The sequence below is a fragment of the Schistocerca piceifrons genome, chromosome 1 (genome assembly GCF_021461385.2).
Source record: "Schistocerca piceifrons isolate TAMUIC-IGC-003096 chromosome 1, iqSchPice1.1, whole genome shotgun sequence".
Taxonomy (NCBI): domain Eukaryota; kingdom Metazoa; phylum Arthropoda; class Insecta; order Orthoptera; family Acrididae; genus Schistocerca; species Schistocerca piceifrons.
Genome location: NC_060138.1, coordinates 393,246,689 through 393,266,270, shown reverse-complemented (window position 1 = coordinate 393,266,270; position 19,582 = coordinate 393,246,689). Strand labels below are relative to the sequence as shown.

General features: G+C 41.8%; 1 protein-coding gene across 1 annotated transcript in view; it reads left to right on the top strand.

Moving 5' to 3' along the window:
* The window catches only part of LOC124787179 (telomerase-binding protein EST1A), a 323,132-nt gene that overhangs the window by 108,805 nt on the left and 194,745 nt on the right, over nucleotides 1-19,582 (top strand). The window contains 2 exon segments of the mRNA XM_047254319.1: nucleotides 13,157-13,324; nucleotides 14,983-15,102. Of these exon segments, the coding sequence (XP_047110275.1) occupies nucleotides 13,157-13,324; nucleotides 14,983-15,102 (288 nt within the window).

The following is a 19,582-nucleotide window of genomic DNA, read 5'->3' as shown; positions in this document are numbered from 1 at the left end:
GATAAATTTTCAGTAATGAATTTACAAAACCTTCTGGGAGTCATGTCATCCATAAGTAGACATGGGTCTAAAATTTAACTGTATAGATTCTGAAGCTTAAACCATACACTTTGTAAACATAGCAAGATTAAAACAGTGTTTAGCAACATATTTAACAATGTTTTGTGTTGTGTGCAATTTCTTCAGGGATGAATTTACAAAAAATTGATAGTAGATGTGGATTTTCATTTGTTTTATTGCTGATTATTGCTTGAAAGTTGATTTGCCTGTAACTACACTTGTATTTTTGACATATGATCAGTTTTTACTGATTTTACTTTCTGTTTGCTTATTATCTTTCTAGTGCGTTTACTCTGTGTATGAGAAGTAATAACTCAGCAATGTTTTCTAGCCATAAGCAAATATGAGTCAAAAATTTAACTATATAGCTTCTGGAGCTTAAGGAATACTTTTTCTAGATATAGCAAGATAAAAATTAAAAGATATAAAGTTGAGTTTTGGGCCACCACAACTATCCAAAATTTGGCACTCAAAATGTTTTCATCAAATTTGCATGAACATATGCTTTGATAGAGATGAACTAAGGCTATTGTGTGAATAGCACTGTGTGTCATGTTACAAATTCTTGACTGAATCGGTCCATAAAATTACGATTACTGCTGGTTAAAGATGGGTCCTCAAAGTCGCACAATCAGTTATCTGTAGAGTCAGGATAAATAAGTATTAAAATGACAAAATACACTCCTGGAAATTGAAATAAGAACACCGTGAATTCATTGTCCCAGGAAGGGGAAACTTTATTGACACATTCCTGGGGTCAGATACATCACATGATCACACTGACAGAACCACAGGCACATAGACACAGGCAACAGAGCATGCACAATGTCGGCACTAGTACAGCGTATATCCACCTTTCGCAGCAATGCAGGCTGCTATTCTCCCATGGAGACGATCGTAGAGATGCTGGATGTAGTCCTGTGGAACGGCTTGCCATGCCATTTCCACCTGGCGCCTCAGTTGTACCAGCGTTCGTGCTGGACGTGCAGACCGCGTGAGACGACGCTTCATCCAGTCCCAAACATGCTCAATGGGGGACAGTTCCGGAGATCTTGCTGGCCAGGGTAGTTGACTTACACCTTCTAGAGCACGTTGGGTGGCTCGGGATACATGCGGACGTGCATTGTCCTGTTGGAACAGCAAGTTCCCTTGCCGTTCTAGGAATGGTAGAACGATGGGTTCGATGACGGTTTGAATGTACCGTGCACTATTCAGTGTCCCCTCGACGATCACCAGTGGTGTACGGCCAGTGTAAGAGATCGCTCCCCACACCATGATGCCGGGTGTTGGCCCTGTGTGCCTCGGTCGTATGCAGTCCTGATTGTGGCGCTCACCTGCACGGCGCCAAACACGCATACGACCATCATTGGCACCAAGGCAGAAGCGACTCTCATCGCTGAAGACGACACGTCTCCATTCGTCACTCCATTCACGCCTGTCGCGACACCACTGGAGGCGGGCTGCACGATGTTGGGGCGTGAGCGGAAGACGGCCTAACGGTGTGCGCGACCGTAGCCCAGCTTCATGGAGACGGTTGCGAATGGTCCTCGCCGATACCCCAGGAGCAACAGTGTCCCTAATTTGCTGGGAAGTGGCGGTGCGGTCCCCTACGGCACTGCGTAGGATCCTACGTTCTTGGCGTGCATCCGTGCGTTGCTGCGGTCCGGTCCCAGGTCGATGGGCACGTGCACCTTCCGCCGACCACTGGCGACATCGATGTACTGTGGAGACCTCACGCCCCACGTGTTGAGCAATTCGGCGGTACGTCCACCCGGCCTCCCGCATGCCCACTATACGCCCTCGCTCAAAGTCCGTCAACTGCACATACGGTTCACGTCCACGCTGTCGCGGCATGATACCAGTGTTAAAGACTGCGATGGAGCTCCGTATGCCACGGCAAACTGGCTGACACTGACGGCGGCGGTGCACAAATGCTGCGCAGCTAGCGCCATTCGACGGCCAACACCGCGGTTCCTGGTGTGTCCGCTGTGCCGCGCGTGTGATCATTGCTTGTACAGCCCTCTCGCAGTGTCCGGAGCAAGTATGGTGGGTCTGACACACCGGTGTCAATGTGTTCTTTTTTCCATTTCCAGGAGTGTATGTACATATCATATGGGCTTAAAAATATCAAACCATGGAATAGGCACAATAAAAAGACTTTCACAATGATCAACAAGGCATTTGTCGAAAACACACGCACGCACACACACACACACACACACACACACACACACAAAATGACCACAAACTGTTTTTGCATCCATATTTTATATTTCAAGCCAAAAACGGCTATTTTCAAATAAACTACACTTCATTACACCAAAAACAATCAGTTTTAGGCTTCTTTAGTGTCTCTGGCTCAATCAGTTTTAGGCTTCTTTAGTGTCTCTGGCTTTATTTATGTTATTGCAATACATTTTTTTTTTTTAATTTTTCAGAACTATTTCCGTTTGAATGTAACAGTGCTTTTTACTGACTTAAAGATCTCCCTACATCACAGGGTGTGATTGGAGCAAACTTAAATTTGCACAATTCTGGAAGTGAGTTTGGGACATCAAGTTTGTCATTCGTTTGCACAGCATATGGTTAATTTTTGTCAGCAGGTTAAAATATTTATTTTTCCTCAAATACATAGTTCAATTTTTGGTTTAAATCTCAGCAACGAGTCCTCCTGCTTCGCTAATTTTCGTTTTTATGCCTTCAATAATCTTCACATGGCTTTCAGTCAAGTTGAAACATTTTCCAGTGCCTTAATCTGACGCAATAAAAAAACAGTTATTGCTTTTGATGTACACTGAATCACTCTGTGAAGTATCATTTTTAAAAATTGAAAAATAATTCTTTTAATGTAACTGAAATGCTCAACATAGTATTCAGCTGCTTCTAGCCATGTACCCCGAAGTGTCAGCACTGGTTCTGGTGGCAAAATAATATCGGGATACTTTGAGATCTGGGAGCTTTAAAAAATATTACTCTCACGTTTGATATTAAAATATACATTTTTGTAATTGATCTTTATGCATTCAGCTAATCTATTTATTGTATGTGCCAAGCACATTACATGATCATTTAAGGACATAAAACATTCAGTACATCGGCAGTTTTTACCATATAAGGAGCAGCATTGGTAACTAACAAGAAAATTTGTGTTTTATGCCATTAGCCCATAAAAGACTCTTAGCATCATTAAAGAGCTTTGCTGATGTTTGACGGTTACATTTAGGAAGTTCTTCACATACCAACAGACAGGATTTGCTCGATTTATCTTCAAATAATCGTCCAATTAGTACATTACCAATGCACCACCCTTGGGTGCCTGTAGTCTCATCGATTGCAACCTATGTAGGATCATCCTGAATTAAGTCTCGAATTGACACCAAACAAGCCTTACAAACGCTGCTGACTTATTTCTTTTCTAAGTGTATCAACAACGTAAGAAAACACAGATAGCTATTTACCGTGAAGAAGACACGTCAAGTTGCAGACGGGCACAATTGAAAGGACACTTACATATAGCTTTTGACCACAGCCTTTTATCAGACACACACACACACACACACACACACACACACACACACACACGTGCGCAACCGCCAACATCTCATACCAGAATGCAACATCATATGGGATGCAAGCAGCAATATGGAGGGGTGGGGAAGGGGGAAGGAGAAAGGATGGTAGTATACATGTGGGGAGAGAGACGAGTGCTTGGCTGGTGGAGTGTGCAGGGCTAGACTGCGAATAGGTGCAGAATCAGGAGGTTGTGGGGCACGTAGGTGGGAATAACAGGAACAAAAAAGGAGAGGAGTGGGAAAAGATGGGTGGATGTATTGGCAGAGGACTGCAAACAAACAGGGTGGAAGATGAGAATGGGGAGGAGATGATAGGACAGAGGGGGTGAGAACTGTTTCATGGAGAGTTTGGGGACAATATGTTATCGTAGGTTGAGGGCAGGATGATTACAGGAGTGGAGAATGTGTCATAACCATAACTCCCATCTCTGCAGTTGAGAAGGATCCAGACAGCTCAGGTAGAGAAGCAGCCATTGAAATCAAGTGTGTGATGTTGAGCTGCTTGTTGTGCAACAGGGTGGTCTATTTTACTCAAGGACACAGTTTGGTGGTGACCATTCATCATCCTGATGGACTGGTGGTTGGTACTCACACTAATATAAAAAGCTGTGCAGTGATTGCAGCAGACCTGGTAAATGACATGGCTGCTTTCACAAGTGGCATGGCCCCTGATTGGGTAGGAAAAACCTGCGGCAGGACTGGAATAGGAGGTGCTGGGTGGGTGGATTGGACAGATTTTCCACCTGGGTCTTCCACAGGGATATGGTCCTTGTGGCAAGGGGTTGGGATTGAGGGTGACAGATGGACTAGGATGTTGTGGAGGTTGAGTAGACGATAGAACACCACTTTAGGAGGGGTGAGAAGTATCTCCAGTTGGATGTCCCTCATTATAGGGGATGATGATAGGTAATCAACTCCTGGTGAAGAATGTGGTTCAGTTATTCTAGTCCGGGGTGGTACTGGGTGATGGAGACACTCCTTTGTGGCTGGTTTTTGGGGTTGTGCGAGGATTTGGGGCAAGAGGGGGAAATGGAGCACGAAATCTTTTTGCGGACTAGGTCTGGGGTTAGTACCTGTCTGTGAAGGTCTTGGTGAGATCCTCAGCATACCGAGAAAGGGAGATAGACATTTTCCAATTAGCCAGGCTATTGGGGGGGAGGGGGGGGGGAGATTTTTTTTATGTGAAAGGGATGACAGCTGTCAGAATTCAGGTGCTGTTGTTGGATTCAATATGGACAGAGGTGTGGATGAAGCAATCAGAGACGAGGAGATCAACATTTAGGAAGGTGGCACACTGGGTTGAGGAGGATCATGTGCAGTGGATAGGAGAGAAGGTGTTGAGGTTGTAAAGGAATGAATGTAGGATGTCTTGGTGCTGATCCAGATCATGAAGATATCATCAGTGAACCTGAACCAGACTAGGAGTTTGATGTTTTGGGAGCCTAGGAAGGTCTCCTCTAGATGGCGCATAAAAAGGAGAATTTGTTGTGGGTTAGACTAAAGTTAGTAAGATGAAAGAAGAACGAAGTACTGGGTTTGGAGCACATTGGTAAAGGTAGTGTTCAGTAGCAGTAAGACCATAGGTATGAGGGATGTTGGTGTGTAGTGAGGTGACATCGACAGTGATGAGTAGACCTCATTGACGAACACCTCCAACCAATTGCCCACAATCTAGCCTCCCACATCAAAAACACCAAGGGCTTCCTACACTGAGTCTCCATCATCCCAACACCTTTACCTTCATGATCCCTACTCGTCAGACACCACTTCCCTGTGCACCAACATCACTCATGCCCATAGTCTTATTGCTATTGCACACTAAGGAAAGGTATATAAACAAATCCGTATCATAGCCTGCATGGTGCCCTCCTATGCCAACCTTTCGGGGCCAAGACGCCCTATCTTTGTTCCTGCACAATCTCAACCCCTTGTCTCCCACCTGCCTAACATGGTCCTCCTAACCCCAGTGTGCCACCTTCCTAAATGTTGACCTCCACTTCTCTGATGGTTCCATCCGTACTTCTGTCCTCATGAAACTCACCAACAGTACCTGCATTTTGACAACTGTCATCCCTTTGATACCAAAAAATCCCTCCATATAGCCTGGCTACCCGGGGATGGTGTATTTGCAGTTACAAAAACTCCCATGCCCAGAATGCTGAGGTCCTCACCAAGGCCTTCACAGATAGGCACTATCCCCCAGACCTAGTCCACAAACAGATCTCCCGTGCCAATTCCCCTCACACCCTCAGTCCTCCCATCACCCTCAAGAACCAGCCACAAAGGAGTGTTCGTCACCCAGTGCTATCCCGGACTGGGACAACCAAACCACATCCTTCGCCAGGACTTCAATTACCTATCATCATGCACTGAAATAAGAGACATCCTACCCGATACATTTCCCACCCAACAGCCTAGTTGATCCTAATGCCACTCGCAATCCCAAGCTCTTGCCCAAAGGATCATATCCCTGTGGTAGGCCAAGTTGCAAAACCTGCCTAATTCACTCAGCCAGCACTTCCTACTCCAGTCTGGTCACACGCTTAACTTGCCCAATAAGGGGCTGGGGCACCTGGAAAAGCACCAATGTTATTTACCAGCTCTGCTGCAATCATTGCACAGCTTTTTGTATTGGTATGACTACAACTAACTGTCCACCAGTATGAATGGCTAGCACCAAACTGTGGCCAAGAGCAAAGTAGACCACCCTGTGGCACAACGTGCAGCTGGACTTAACACACTTGATTTCATTTACTGCTTCACTACCCAAGCCATGGGTCCTTCCCTCCACAACCAGCTTTTTTGAACTGCACAGATGGAAATTATCCTTCCAACACATTCTCTGCTCCCATAATTATCCCATCCTCAACCTATGGTAACGTTCTGTTCCCACACTGTCCACCCAACAGTTTCCACTCTCTCTGATTATCATCTGCTCCGCATTCTCATCTTCCACCCTGTTTATTTGCAGATCTCTGCCAACACATCTGCCTGTCTTTCCCATTCCTCTCCTATTTTTTGTTCCTTTCTTTCCCCACCACCTTACCCCACAACCTCCTGACACTGCACCTGTTGGCAGTCTAGTCCCTGCACACTCGACAAGACAGCATTTGGCTCTCTCCCCACCCATACACTACTATCACCACCTCTTCCCACCCCCTTCAGATTGCTGCTTGCATCTCACGTGATGTTGCGTTCCGGCCTGAGATGCTGTAGTTGGCAGTCGTATGTGCATTAGGTGTGCTCACTTACCCCCCCACCCCCTCCCCCCCCCCCCCCCCCCTCTCTCTCTCTCTCTCTCTCTCTCTCTCTCTCTCTCTCTGTGTGTGTGTGTGTGTGTGTGTGTGTGTGTGTGTGTGTGTTTTACTGATAAAGGCTGTGGCCGAAAGCTATATGTGAGTGTCTTTTACCTGTGCGCCTTTTTGCACCTTGACATGGCTGCACCTTGACATGACATGGCTGCACCTTGACATGACATGGCTGCACCTTGACATGACATGGCTGCACCTTGACATGACATGGCTGCTTTATGGTAAGTAGCTATATTTTCCTTACATTGTTGATTCACTTAGAAAAAAACTATGTCAGCAGCGTTTAGGAGGATTGTTTGGAGTCAGTTCGAGACATAATTCAGGATGGTTCAATGTGAGTCGCAATCGATGAGACTACGGTGAACAAAAGATGGTGCATTGGTGAGGTAGTAGTAATGGGATGACTATTTGAAGATACATGAGCAAATTCTTTCTGTTGATATGTGAAAACCTACCTAAATGTAACCACCAACCATCGGCAAATCTCTTAATGACTATGAGTGTTTTATGGCCTAATGGCATAAAACATGAACAAGGTTCCTTGTTAGTTATCGAAGCTGTTCCCTCCAAGGTAAAAGCTAAGAAGACATGAATGTTTTATATCGAATAACAGGCCATTGATTTTTGCTGAATATAATTGGCATGTGGTGGGGGTGGATCTGGTCAACAGTATTATGGGGAGATACGAAATACTCCCGAGGAGCAAGAGATGGCTTATGCATATATTTTATTGTTTTCTTGATGTTGTTGTTGTTGTTGTCTTCAGTCCTGAGACTGGTTTGATGCAGCTCTCCATACTACTCTATCCTGTGCAAGCTTCTTCATCTCCCAGTACTTACTGCAACCTACATCCTTCTGAATCTGCTTAGTGTATTCATTTCTTGGTCTCCCCCTACGATTTTTACCCTCAACGCTGCCCTCCAATGCTAAAATTGTGATCCCTTGATGCCTCAGAACATGTCCTACCGACCGGTCCCTTCTTCTTGTCAAGTTGTGCCACAAACTTCTCTTCTCCCCAATTCTATTCAATACCTCCTCATTAGTTATGTGATCTACCCATTTAATCTTCAGCATTCTTCTGTAGCACCACATTTCAAAAGCTTCTATTCTGCTCTTGACCAAACTATTTATCGTCCATGTTTCACTTACATACATGGTTATACTCCATACAAATACTTTCAGAAACAACTTCCTGACACTTAAATCTATACTCGATGTTAACAAATTTCTCTTCTTGAGAAATGCTTTCCTTGCCATTGCCAGTCTACATTTTATATCCTCTCTACTTCGACCATCATCAGTTGTTTTGCTCCCCAAATAGCAAAACTCCTTTACTACTTTAAGTGTCTCATTTCCTAATCTAATTCCCTCAGCATCACTCGACTTAATTCGACTACATTCCATTATCCTCGTTTTGCTTTTGTTGATGTTCATCTTATATCCTCCTTTCAAGACACCGTCCATTCCGTTCAACTGCTCTTCCAAGTCCTTTGCTGTCTCTGACAGAATTACAATGTCATCGGAAAACCTCAATGTTTTTATTTCTTCTCCATGCACTTTAATACCTACTCCGAATTTTTCTTTTGTTTCCTTTACTGCTTGCTCAATATTCAGATTGACTAACATCGGGGACAGGTTACAACCCTGTCTCATTCCCTTCCCAACCGCTGATTCCCTTTCATGCCCCTCGACTCTTATAACTGCCATCTGGTTTGTGTACAAATTGTAAATAGCCTTTCGCTCCCTGTATTTTACCACTGCCACCTTTAGAATTTGGAAGAGAGTATTCCAGTGAACATTGTCAAAAGCTTTCTCTAAGTCTACAAATGCTAGAAACGTAGGTTTGCCTTTTCTTAATCTTTCTTCTAAGATAAGTCGTAAGGTTAGTATTGCCTCACGTGTTCCAACATTGCTACGGAATCCAAACTGATCTTCCCTGAGGTCCGCTTCTACCAGTTTTTCCATTCGTCTGTAAAGAATTCATGTTAGTATTTTACAGCTGTGACTTATTAAACTGATAGTTCGGTAATTTTCACATCTGTCAACACCTGCTTTCTTTGGGATTGGAATTATTATATTCTTCTTGAAGTCTGTGGGTATTTCGCCTGTCTCATACATCTTGCTCACCAGATGGTAGAGTTTTGTCAGGACTGGCTCTCCCAAGGCTGTCAGCAATTCTAATGGAATGTTGTCTACTCCCAGGGCCTTGTTTCGACTCAGGTCTTTCAGTGCTCTGTCAAACTCTTCACCCACTATCGTATCTCCCATTTCATCTTCATCTACATCCTCTTCCATTTCCATAATATTGTCTTCAAGTACATCACCCTTGTATAAACCCTCTATATACTCCTTCCACCTTTCTGCTTTCCCTTCTTTGTTTAGAACTGGGTTTCCATCTGAGTTCTTGATATTCATACAAGTGGCTCCCTTTTCTCCAAAGGTCTCTTTAATTTTCCTGTAGGCACTATCTATCTTGCCCGAAGTGAGATAAGTCTCTACATCGTTACATTTGTCCTCTAGCCATCTCTGCTTAGCCATTTTGCACTTCCTGTCAATCTCATTTTTCAAACGTTTGTATTCCCTTTTGCCTGCTTCATTTACTGCATTTTTATATATTCTCCTTTCATCAATTAAACTCAATATTTCTTCTGTTCCCCAAGGATTTCTACTAGTCCTCGTCTTTTTACCTACTTGATCCTCTGCTTCCTTCACTACTTCATCCCTCAGAGCTGCCCATTATGCTTCAAGTGTATTTCTTTCCCCCATTCCTGTCAATTGTTCCCTTATGCTCTCCCTGAAACTCTGTACAACCTCTGGTTTAGTCAGTTTATCCGGGTCCCATCTCCTTAAATTCCCACCTGTTTGCACTTTCTTCAGTTTTAATCTACAGTTCATAACCAATAGATTGTGTCTTACAATATAAAACCTGGTTCCTAAATCTCTGTCTTACCATTATATAATCTATCTGATACCTTCTAGTATCTCCAGGATTCTTCCATGTATACAACCTTCTTTTATGATTCTTGAACCAAGTGTTAGCTATGATTAAGTTATGCTCTGTGCACAATTCTACCAGATGGCTTCCTCTTTCATTTATCTCCCCCAATCCATATTCACCCACTATGTTTTCTTCTCTCCATTTCCCTACTGTCGAATTCCAGTCACCCATGACTATTAAATTTTCGTCTCCCTTCACTACCTGAATAATTTCTTTTATCTCATCATAAATTTCATCAATTTCATCATCATCAGCAGAGCTTGTTGGCATATAAACTTGTACTACTATAGTAGGCATGGGCTTCGTGTCTATCTTGGCCACAATAATGCGTTCACTATGCTGTTTGTAGTAGCTTACTCACTATCCTATTTTTTTTTTATTAATTATTAAACCTACTCCTGCATTACCCCTATTTGATTTTGTATTTATAACCCTGTATTCACCTGACCAAAAGTCTTGTTCCTCCTGCCACCGAACTTCACTAATTCCCACTATATCTAACTTTAACCTATCCATTCCCCTTTTTAAATTTTCTAACCTACCTGCCCGATTAAGGGATCTGACATTCCACGCTCCGATCCATAGAACGCCAGTTTTCTTTCTCCTGATAACAACGACCTCCTGAGTAGGCCCCGCCTGGAGATCCGAATGGGGGACTATTTTACCTCCGGAATATTTTACCCAAGAGGACGCCATCATCATTTAACCATACAGTAAAGCTGCATGCCCTCGGGAAAAATGACGGCTGTAGTTTCCCCTTGCTTTCAGCCGTTCGCAGTACCAGCACAGCAAGGCCATTTTGGTTAGTGTTACAAGGCAGATCAGTCAATCATCCAGACTGTTGCCCCTACAACTACTGAAAAGGCTGCTGCCCCTCTTCAGGAACCACACGTTTGTCTGACCTCTCAACAGATAGCCCTCCGTTGTGGTTGCACCTACGGTAAGGCCATCTGTATTGCTGAGGCACGCAAGCCTCCCCACCAACGGCATGGCCCATGGTTCATGGGGGTTGTTTTCTTGATATGACTAGAAAATTCCTGCTTGCATACAAATGTGTGCAAAAAGAGATGGGGTTTTCAGGGGAAACAAAGAATACAACAGGATTCCCACTTGATTTGGCAGAAGTGTTGTGCAGTCAAAACACAAGACCATCTGGATGCAGAAGATCAAGGGGTTAATTACAAGGAGATATTCAAGTGAAGAAACACAAATTTCCCACACAGCATGTGCCACCAAAACCTGTACATCACCATCAAGGTGGTCATTGACCAGTGTGGAATAACAAGTGGATTAGTTGCAAATTCCCTAAATGTGCAGGTTATGCACAAAACTTATGGGAAAGTGTATTGTTGATCTCTGTTTTAACAAACCCAACAATTGTCTCAGGAGATTTCATATCGAGCAGCATACATGAAATGCTATACTTTATATCCAAAAATTATACCTTGATGTCACATTGTTGCAGAAGTGCTGCACACACTTTTTCAATAAAATCTGTGTTCTTTGAAGGAAATTATTTTTAAATTATTTTTCCATTATGCCGTGTCTACCAAAGAACATAATTTTAGCTATGTTACTCAAATTTTCGTTACTGAGATACAAAGGGTTAAGGTACATCAACCACAGACTCGGTTTCAGGGTCTGAATTTTTTCCAAGTGATTGGACCTCAGAGTGTTAAGGGTTAAACATCTCTATTGTGAAAGGAATGTTATAAAGGATTATTCAGTAAAGAAAAAAAAAGTCATGGTCTGTAAGTAAAATGTGAGGAAAACATTAGGGAAATGGCATCACCTTCCAAACAAGTTTCTTGACAGCTGTTGTCATGTTAGCAACATGCACATAGATGTTAGTTTGTGTTACAGGAGCACATGAATAATTTCGTTTCTCAAAAGACATAATTTTTGCCTTTGACAGTGAGTTAGTTATTTGTAGAGACCATAGTTACAGTTTTGCATTTGACCATTTTCACATGGAATACTACGGGAATAGACAGTGGCTGAAAAAACAGTTGATGATGACAGTTATGTCCTGTAAAAAGTTACATCACTCACTGAACCCCATCCTGAGAAAGAAGTATTATCGTTAGCGGTTTTTCTTCTGTTGTGATCCCAGTGCATCTTAGATGTTAACAATAAATAGAATTATGATTACATTCCTTGAAAGAAATTTGAAATAAATGACATTTTCATCCTACCAACTGCAAAGCATTCGTTCTTTCGAAACAGTATGCTGGCTGTTAGCTTTTTTATTATGACTCAGTCCCTACTTTTTTTATATCAATAAGACGTATTTTTTGTAACCAGAAATAATCTTGGTTTGGAATGATTAGAGTTGATTCATCAGTCAAGTGATGATAAGGTATCGGAGATCAACAAGCACTTCTATGACTTTGGTGTTTTCTGCTAATGGTTGATAGCTATACACAATTAACTCATTGAACACAATTTCACTTAGTGGTGACTGTTCATACAAGCACAATAGTCCAGTTACAGATGACTTAACAGTTTTCCGAATCACAAATCTCAGAATAAGAAATGACAGATTACAGATGTTAAACAGTGTCTGAGCAACATACTGTCGCAGTAAGGAATTTGAATGACAGAAATATGTACACTTTTGCTCTTAACCTGATTGGCCCATGTCTGTAGAAAACAGGTTGGGATAGATTACACACAATATATATTTAAGGTTTGCAGAAAAATCTGATCAGTGTCATAATTTCATAAAATAGTTTATCAGTGTTCACTATAAACTGCTGTCACATAAGTGCTTATGTCATACTTCAGTGTTGTACCAATCTGATAACATGTAAAGATAACAAAATTATTGAAACAAATCAGCATACTTGTAATAAATGATATCTGATATAGTGTAGTTTTTTCTTTACATTATGAATCTTATGTGTTTTTAGAATTAAAGGCTGTGTATAATGATAAAATCTTGCAAAAGCTTGTTTCGTTCTAACAAACGGTTATTTTGTGTCATGGTGTTCCCACAAACTCTATAATGAGTGATAATCATCATCCTAATAAGGCATCCTTTTTGTTTGTTATTATTACAGTAATTATTATTATTATTAATTTGTTTGTTTGATTATTTAGTTTTATACACCTAAGATTTGTTGTGCCAATCTCCTGATTTATGCATTTAGAACAGTTATGTCTTACTTCCATTGTGAGCATTAGATTTTAATCCAAGTCTTATTTTGTTACAGGGACACAGATGTTCCTTTGTCACCAGCAGGATATCCTGTAGGACAGGGGTTACCAAGCCCATCTGTGGATTATGGTTACCCTAGTATTTCACCATTTAGTGAATCTCCTTATTGTACTGAACAACTTGGAAATGCTAGGCCTTCATGGTATGGCCCATACAGTGCGAGGTAAGTCTTGTAGATAGAAAATCTGTTGGATAGCTTCCACATTTTTATTTATAATTGCTGATAGTTACATTAGTTAGATTTTTTGTAAAAAGCCATGTATTTATTTTTGTACAGTCCTCAGAATTTAGTCATTGGCCTGACCGATGATTTGTTTGTTACAAAGTGTTTTTGTTCTGTTGTTTTATTAACTCCCTTATTACCATCTGATTGAATGCAGTTCTGGAGAACCAATAAATACAGGGTTATTACAAATGATTGAAGCGATTTCACAGCTCTACAATAACTTTATTATTTGAGATATTTTCACAATGCTTTGCACACGCATACAACTCAAAAAGTTTTTTTAGGCATTCACAAATGTTCGATATGTGCCCCTTTAGTGATTCGGCAGACATCAAGCCGATAATCAAGTTCCTCCCACACTCGGCGCAGCATGTCCCCATCAATGAGTTCGAAAGCATCGTTGATGTGAGCTCGCAGTTGTGGCACGTTTCTTGGTAGAGGAGGTTTAAACACTGAATCTTTCACATAACCCCACAGAAAGAAATTGCATGGTGTTAAGTCGGGAGAGCGAGGAGGCCATGACATGAATTGCTGATCATGATCTCCACCACGACCGATCCATCGGTTTTCCAATCTCCTGTTTAAGAACTGCGGAACATCATGATGGAAGTGCGGTGGAGCACCATCCTGTTGAAAGATGAAGTCAGTGCTGTCGGTCTCCAGTTGTGGCATGAGCCAATTTTTCAGCATGTCCAGATACACGTGTTAAACCGTTTCTTCGCTCACTGCAGGCCGACCCGTTGATTTCCCCTTACAGAGGCATCCAGAAGCTTTCAACTATGCATACAATCGCCGAATGGAGTTAGCAGTTGGTGGATCTTTGTTGAACTTCGTCCTGATGTGTCGTTGCACTGTTATGACTGACTGATGTGAGTGCATTTCAAGCACGACATACGCTTTCTCGGCTCCTGTCGCTCTCGAGCGCTCTGGCGGCAGAAACCTGAAGTGTGGCTTCAGCTGAACAAAACTTTATGAGTTTTTCTACGTATCTGTAGTGTGTCGTGACCATATGTCAATGAATGGAGCTATAGTGAATTTATGAAATCACTTCAATCATTTGTAATAGCCCTGTACTTAAATGAAAACAAGGGTAAAAAGGCTTGTGTAGCCTGTACCAGTCCTATAAGAATTTTTACTCTTTTGTGTGCTCCTTTAATTAATGTGGAGAAACTTTGATTGGAAATGTCACTATACGTAGCTTATATTGCTATTTCTTAAAGGCTTGTGTAGCCTGTACCAGTCCTATAAGAATTTTTACTCTTTTGTGTGCTCCTTTAATTAATGTGGAGAAACTTTGATTGGAAATGTCACTATACGTAGCTTATATTGCTATTTCTTCCACAATTCAGATGAGTCCCATTTCATTAATTTTACGCACTCACATTTGGTTGAAATCACCAGTAATGATGTATTTATCAGAAATTATTGTAGCCACATTCTTCAGTGTCCCAATAGGCAATTTCAGGCTATTTGTCAGTGCTGAGACAGTATGGTAATGCCACATGTTGCAAAAACATTTTTCCATGTTATTAGTGAATGATTTTTCTATAGAGTTGCTTCTGCCTGTTTACATTAGAACTACCTTGCACATCCAGTTTCAGAACTGCTCGGGATCCACCACTTATTCTGGATATTGAGCGAGCAGACCTGGAACTGCAGTGGATTATCAGTTCAGGCAGTATGTTATCAAAATGGAATGATATCGCTTATGTAAGGTATGTGAAGATATATATTTTTATGCTTAAGATCAATATTGGATGGCAGTTTCATTGGAGAAAACCCTTATTTTATTGTTGCTTGTTTTAATAGAAGAGCAACCTGAAAAATCAATATCCTTCTTCCTCTGTGCCCCTCCTCTTCACTCATCAACCATACCTTTTACTTCTCCCTTCAAAAAAACTATTTTCCTTCAGATAATAACTTATGACTCTTTTTCTTCTTCCTCTTCTCTGAAAACACATCCATTAACATGTAATTTATAACTGTGTAATAATAATACAAAATATTCCTCATACTTTGCACATGTTGGCACTAAGATATAACAAAACAGAAATTGCAATGACTGCCTGGTAGTAGGCTTCTACCATTTATCTGACTATCCACCTATAAACACTACCTGAGTGATCCCATCCCAGAAGTCTAACATAAACTCCAGTCCCTGCTTAAAACCTTGGGCCTTCCCAAACATCTCCCCTGAACCCATTCCCTCCTCACCCCTATGATACTCCTCCACATGCCAATCTTCTACATGCACCACAAAAACAACAGTACTGGACACCTCATTGTGGCTGGTTATTTTGCACCAATGAAAGAATTTTGGCCCTCATTGATCAACACCTCCAACTAATTGCCCATAATCTAGCCTCCCACATCAAAAACACCAAGAGCTTCCTTCACTGATTCTACATAATCCCAACACCTTTACCTTCTTGATCCTTACTCATAATTGTTGACGCTACCTCCCTATACATCGACATCCCTCATGCTCGTAGTCTTACCGCTATTGAACACCACCTTTCCAAAATGTCCTCGAGACTCCAAACCCACTACTTCATTCCTCATTCACTTTACTAACTTTCTCCTAACCCACAACAACTTACCCTTTGAAGGGAAAATATGTAAACAAATCGACGGCACGGCCATGAGCACCTGCATGGCACCCTCCTATGCCAATATTTTTATCTAGAGGAGATCGCCTAGCCTCCCAAAACATCAAACTCCTAGTCTAGTTCAGGTTCATTGATGATATCTTCATGATCTGGACCAGGGCCCAGACACCATATCTTGGTTTCTCCACAAACTCAACGCCTTCTCTCCCATCTGCTTCATGTGGTCCTCCTCAACCCAGCATGTCACTTTCCTAAATGTTGACCTCTTCCTCTGATGGCTTCATCCACACCTCTGTCCAACTGTACCTGAATTTTGACAGTTGCCATCCCTTTCACTTCAAAAAAATCCCCCCCCCCCCCCCCCCTCCCTCCATATAGCCTGGCTACCTGGGAGCAGTGTATCTGCAGAGACAAAAACTCCCTTTCTCAGTATGTTGAGGTTTTCACCAAGGCCTTCACAGACAGGCACTACCCCAAGACCTAGTCTGCAAAAAGATTTCTTGTGCCATTTCCCCTCTCGCCCCAAATCCTCCCATAACTCTCGAAAACCAGCCACAAAGGAGTGTCTCCATCACCCAGTACCAACCGAGACTAGAATAACTGAACCACATTCTTCACCAGGAGTTGATTACCTATCATCATCCCCTATAATGAGGGTCATCCAACTGGAGATACTTCTCACCCCTCCTAAAGTGGTGTTCCATCGTCTACCCAACCTCCACAACATCCTAGTCCATCTCTGTAACCCTCAAGCCCAACCCCTTGCCACAAGGACCATATCCCTGTGGAAGACCCAGGTGCAAAACCTGTCCAATCCACCCACCCAGCACACCTATTCCAGTCCTGTCACAGGTTTACCCTACCCAATCATTGGCCGTGACATTTGTGAAAGCAGGCATGTAATTTACCAGGTCTGCTGCAATCATTGCACAGCTTTTTATATTGGTATGACTACCAACCAGCTGTCCACCAGGATGAATGGCCACCACCAAACTGTGGCCTTGAGTAAAGTAGACCACCCCATGGCACAACATGCAGCTCAACACACTTGATTTCAGTGGCAGCTTCACTAGCCATCCCTCTACCACCAGCTTTTCTGAACTGCATAGGTGGAAGTTATCCTTATAACAGTCTCTGCTGTAATTATCTTGGCCTCCATATACAGTAATATACTGTCCCCGCACCCTCTGCCCAACAGTTTGCATCTCCTCTGTCCTATTGCCTCCTTCCCAGTCTCATCTTCCAACCTGTTTATTTGCAGCCCTCTGCCCATCTTTTCCCACTCCTCGCCTTTTTTTCTCCTTTTTTCCCCAACTCCCTGCCCCACAACCTTCAGATGCTGCACCTATTGACAGTGTAGTCCCTGCACACTCCACCAGACAGCGTTCACGTGCCCCACCGCCCATACACTACTATCCTTTCCCCGCCCCATCCAGATTGCTGCTTGCATCCAATGTGATCTTGCATTCTGACGTGAGGTGCTGAAGTTTGGTTTGTGTGTGCATGAGGTGTGCTTGCTTGCTTGTTTGTGAATGGTGGGTATGTGTCTCTCTTATTTATTGAATGATGTGGGGGAGAGCTTTGTGTCTCATTTAATTGTCTGTCTCTGCAATTTGACGTGTCTTCTTTATGACAAGTAGCAGTCTGTCTTTTCCTACAATGTTGATATTCCTACCTGGAGTTTCCTTTGTTTGAAAACAGAAACAAAGACAGCTGTAGCTGAGCCCTCAGTCACCTAAAGTGGGAAACACAACAGCAGCATTGCTTTAGGCACTAAACATTTATAACGTCAAAGATAAGTTCCTTGTTGGGTATAAATAATGAACAGAAAAAGAGGAAGTCTAGATTTTGGATACATGATGAGAAAGATCACCCATTTGCAAAACTAGTTCAGTATTTCTGAGCATTTTACTCATTCATTCAGTGATGTATTCATCTTGGTCCATACATCCCATGAAGGAGGAGGATCTTCTGTGATGGGGGAACAAATCATTATTTGTTAACAAAAGACAGTCAGATCATGGAAACTTAACTCTCTTAACAATAAACCATCGTTATACTGCTTACTTCAACTGATGATTACTCTAGGTAGGTGTCATTGAGTAAATTGGAAAAAAGCTGCTTCTTCTTCAGTTACACCAGGTAGCTCCTCTTTATGTGTAATTGGTATGTTAAGTGTTACTTGATAACAGTTGTATTCTTCAAAGAAAATATGTACCTTCATCTGTAAGTATTGAGTCATATATATGATGCATTTCTGTCATTTAATTTTATGACCACTGCTGCTAGACATTTGAGCTTTTCAGTCCTTGAATTTAAATGTGCAGCATTAAGGTATGAACCATGATGTATAAGTGACAACCAAATGAGGGGCAGTGCATTAATTACACCGAGGTAGACTGTCTGTCTCTCCTGAGAGAGTATCCAATGTCTGCTACTGGTAATGAAAAGGTTCTTGTACCTTGTTGGTGGTGGTTGTGGTGACGATGGTAAAATACTTTTCTTGTTGTTGCCATCTCTCTTCAAATTCCGACATCATAAAATATTTTGTCACCCAAATAGTGCCTCATTTCTTAATGCAATTCCCTCAGCATTGTATGATTTAATTTGAGTTCATTCCATTAACTTTGTTTTACTTTTATAGAGATTCATCTTGTAACTTTTTTTCAAGACTACCCATTCAGCTCAACTGCTCTTTCCTAGTCCCTTTCCTTCTCTAACAGAATAACAAAATCATCATCAAATATTGACTTTTACTTCTTCTCCCTGAACTGTAATTCTTTTTCCAAATGTCTCCATGGTTTCCTTTTATGCTTGGTCAGTCTGCAGATCAAGGACGGCTAAAAGTCTGTGTCAGTTCCTTTTAAACCACTACTTCCCTTTCACATACTACAGTATGAATTTTTTTACAAGTTGTGAATAAACTACAGGAGTTATCTCTGCTACCTTCAAGTTTTCAGAAGCTTTTTCTAAGTCTGCAAAGGTTATAAATGTCAGTTTGCCTGTCTTTAACCTGTTTCACTATATTTTATACTTAATTACCATATTCTATCACAATACCTGCTTGGGAACTACATTTGTCATCTTGTCATTTGGTGAACATAAATTCTTTGGCTTTCCCATATCGAGAGCAGGGTACATATAACTGACCATGGGGAAAGCCTGATTCTTTCAAATTAATACCTCGACTTAATGTTTTTCTGTGAACCTTATTTATAGTGATATTAAATGCCAAACCAAATGGAAATTGCAGTCTTTTGAACTGAAATGGCAGTTCTTTCCCTGATATTGCTTTTGTTTCAGTTATATTATTTGGGAACTGTTAAATACCATTTATTTAGTGGCCATTTATACAATCAATTGGGTGAGTGGCTTTGCTAATTTGTAAGTTTTTCAACAAAGTGTTTTGCTTGGAAAGTACTTGAGGCCAAAGAATTGATGTCTTCAAATATGCACTGATTTCATCTGCAGAGTTGATTTTTTAATAACTAGAAGAATTTGCCAAAAATGTCCAGAATCTGTAAGTAATACATCTCCCATTAATTCCAGGTTACCTTGGAGATCTAGAACTTTTTTGAATCTTCTG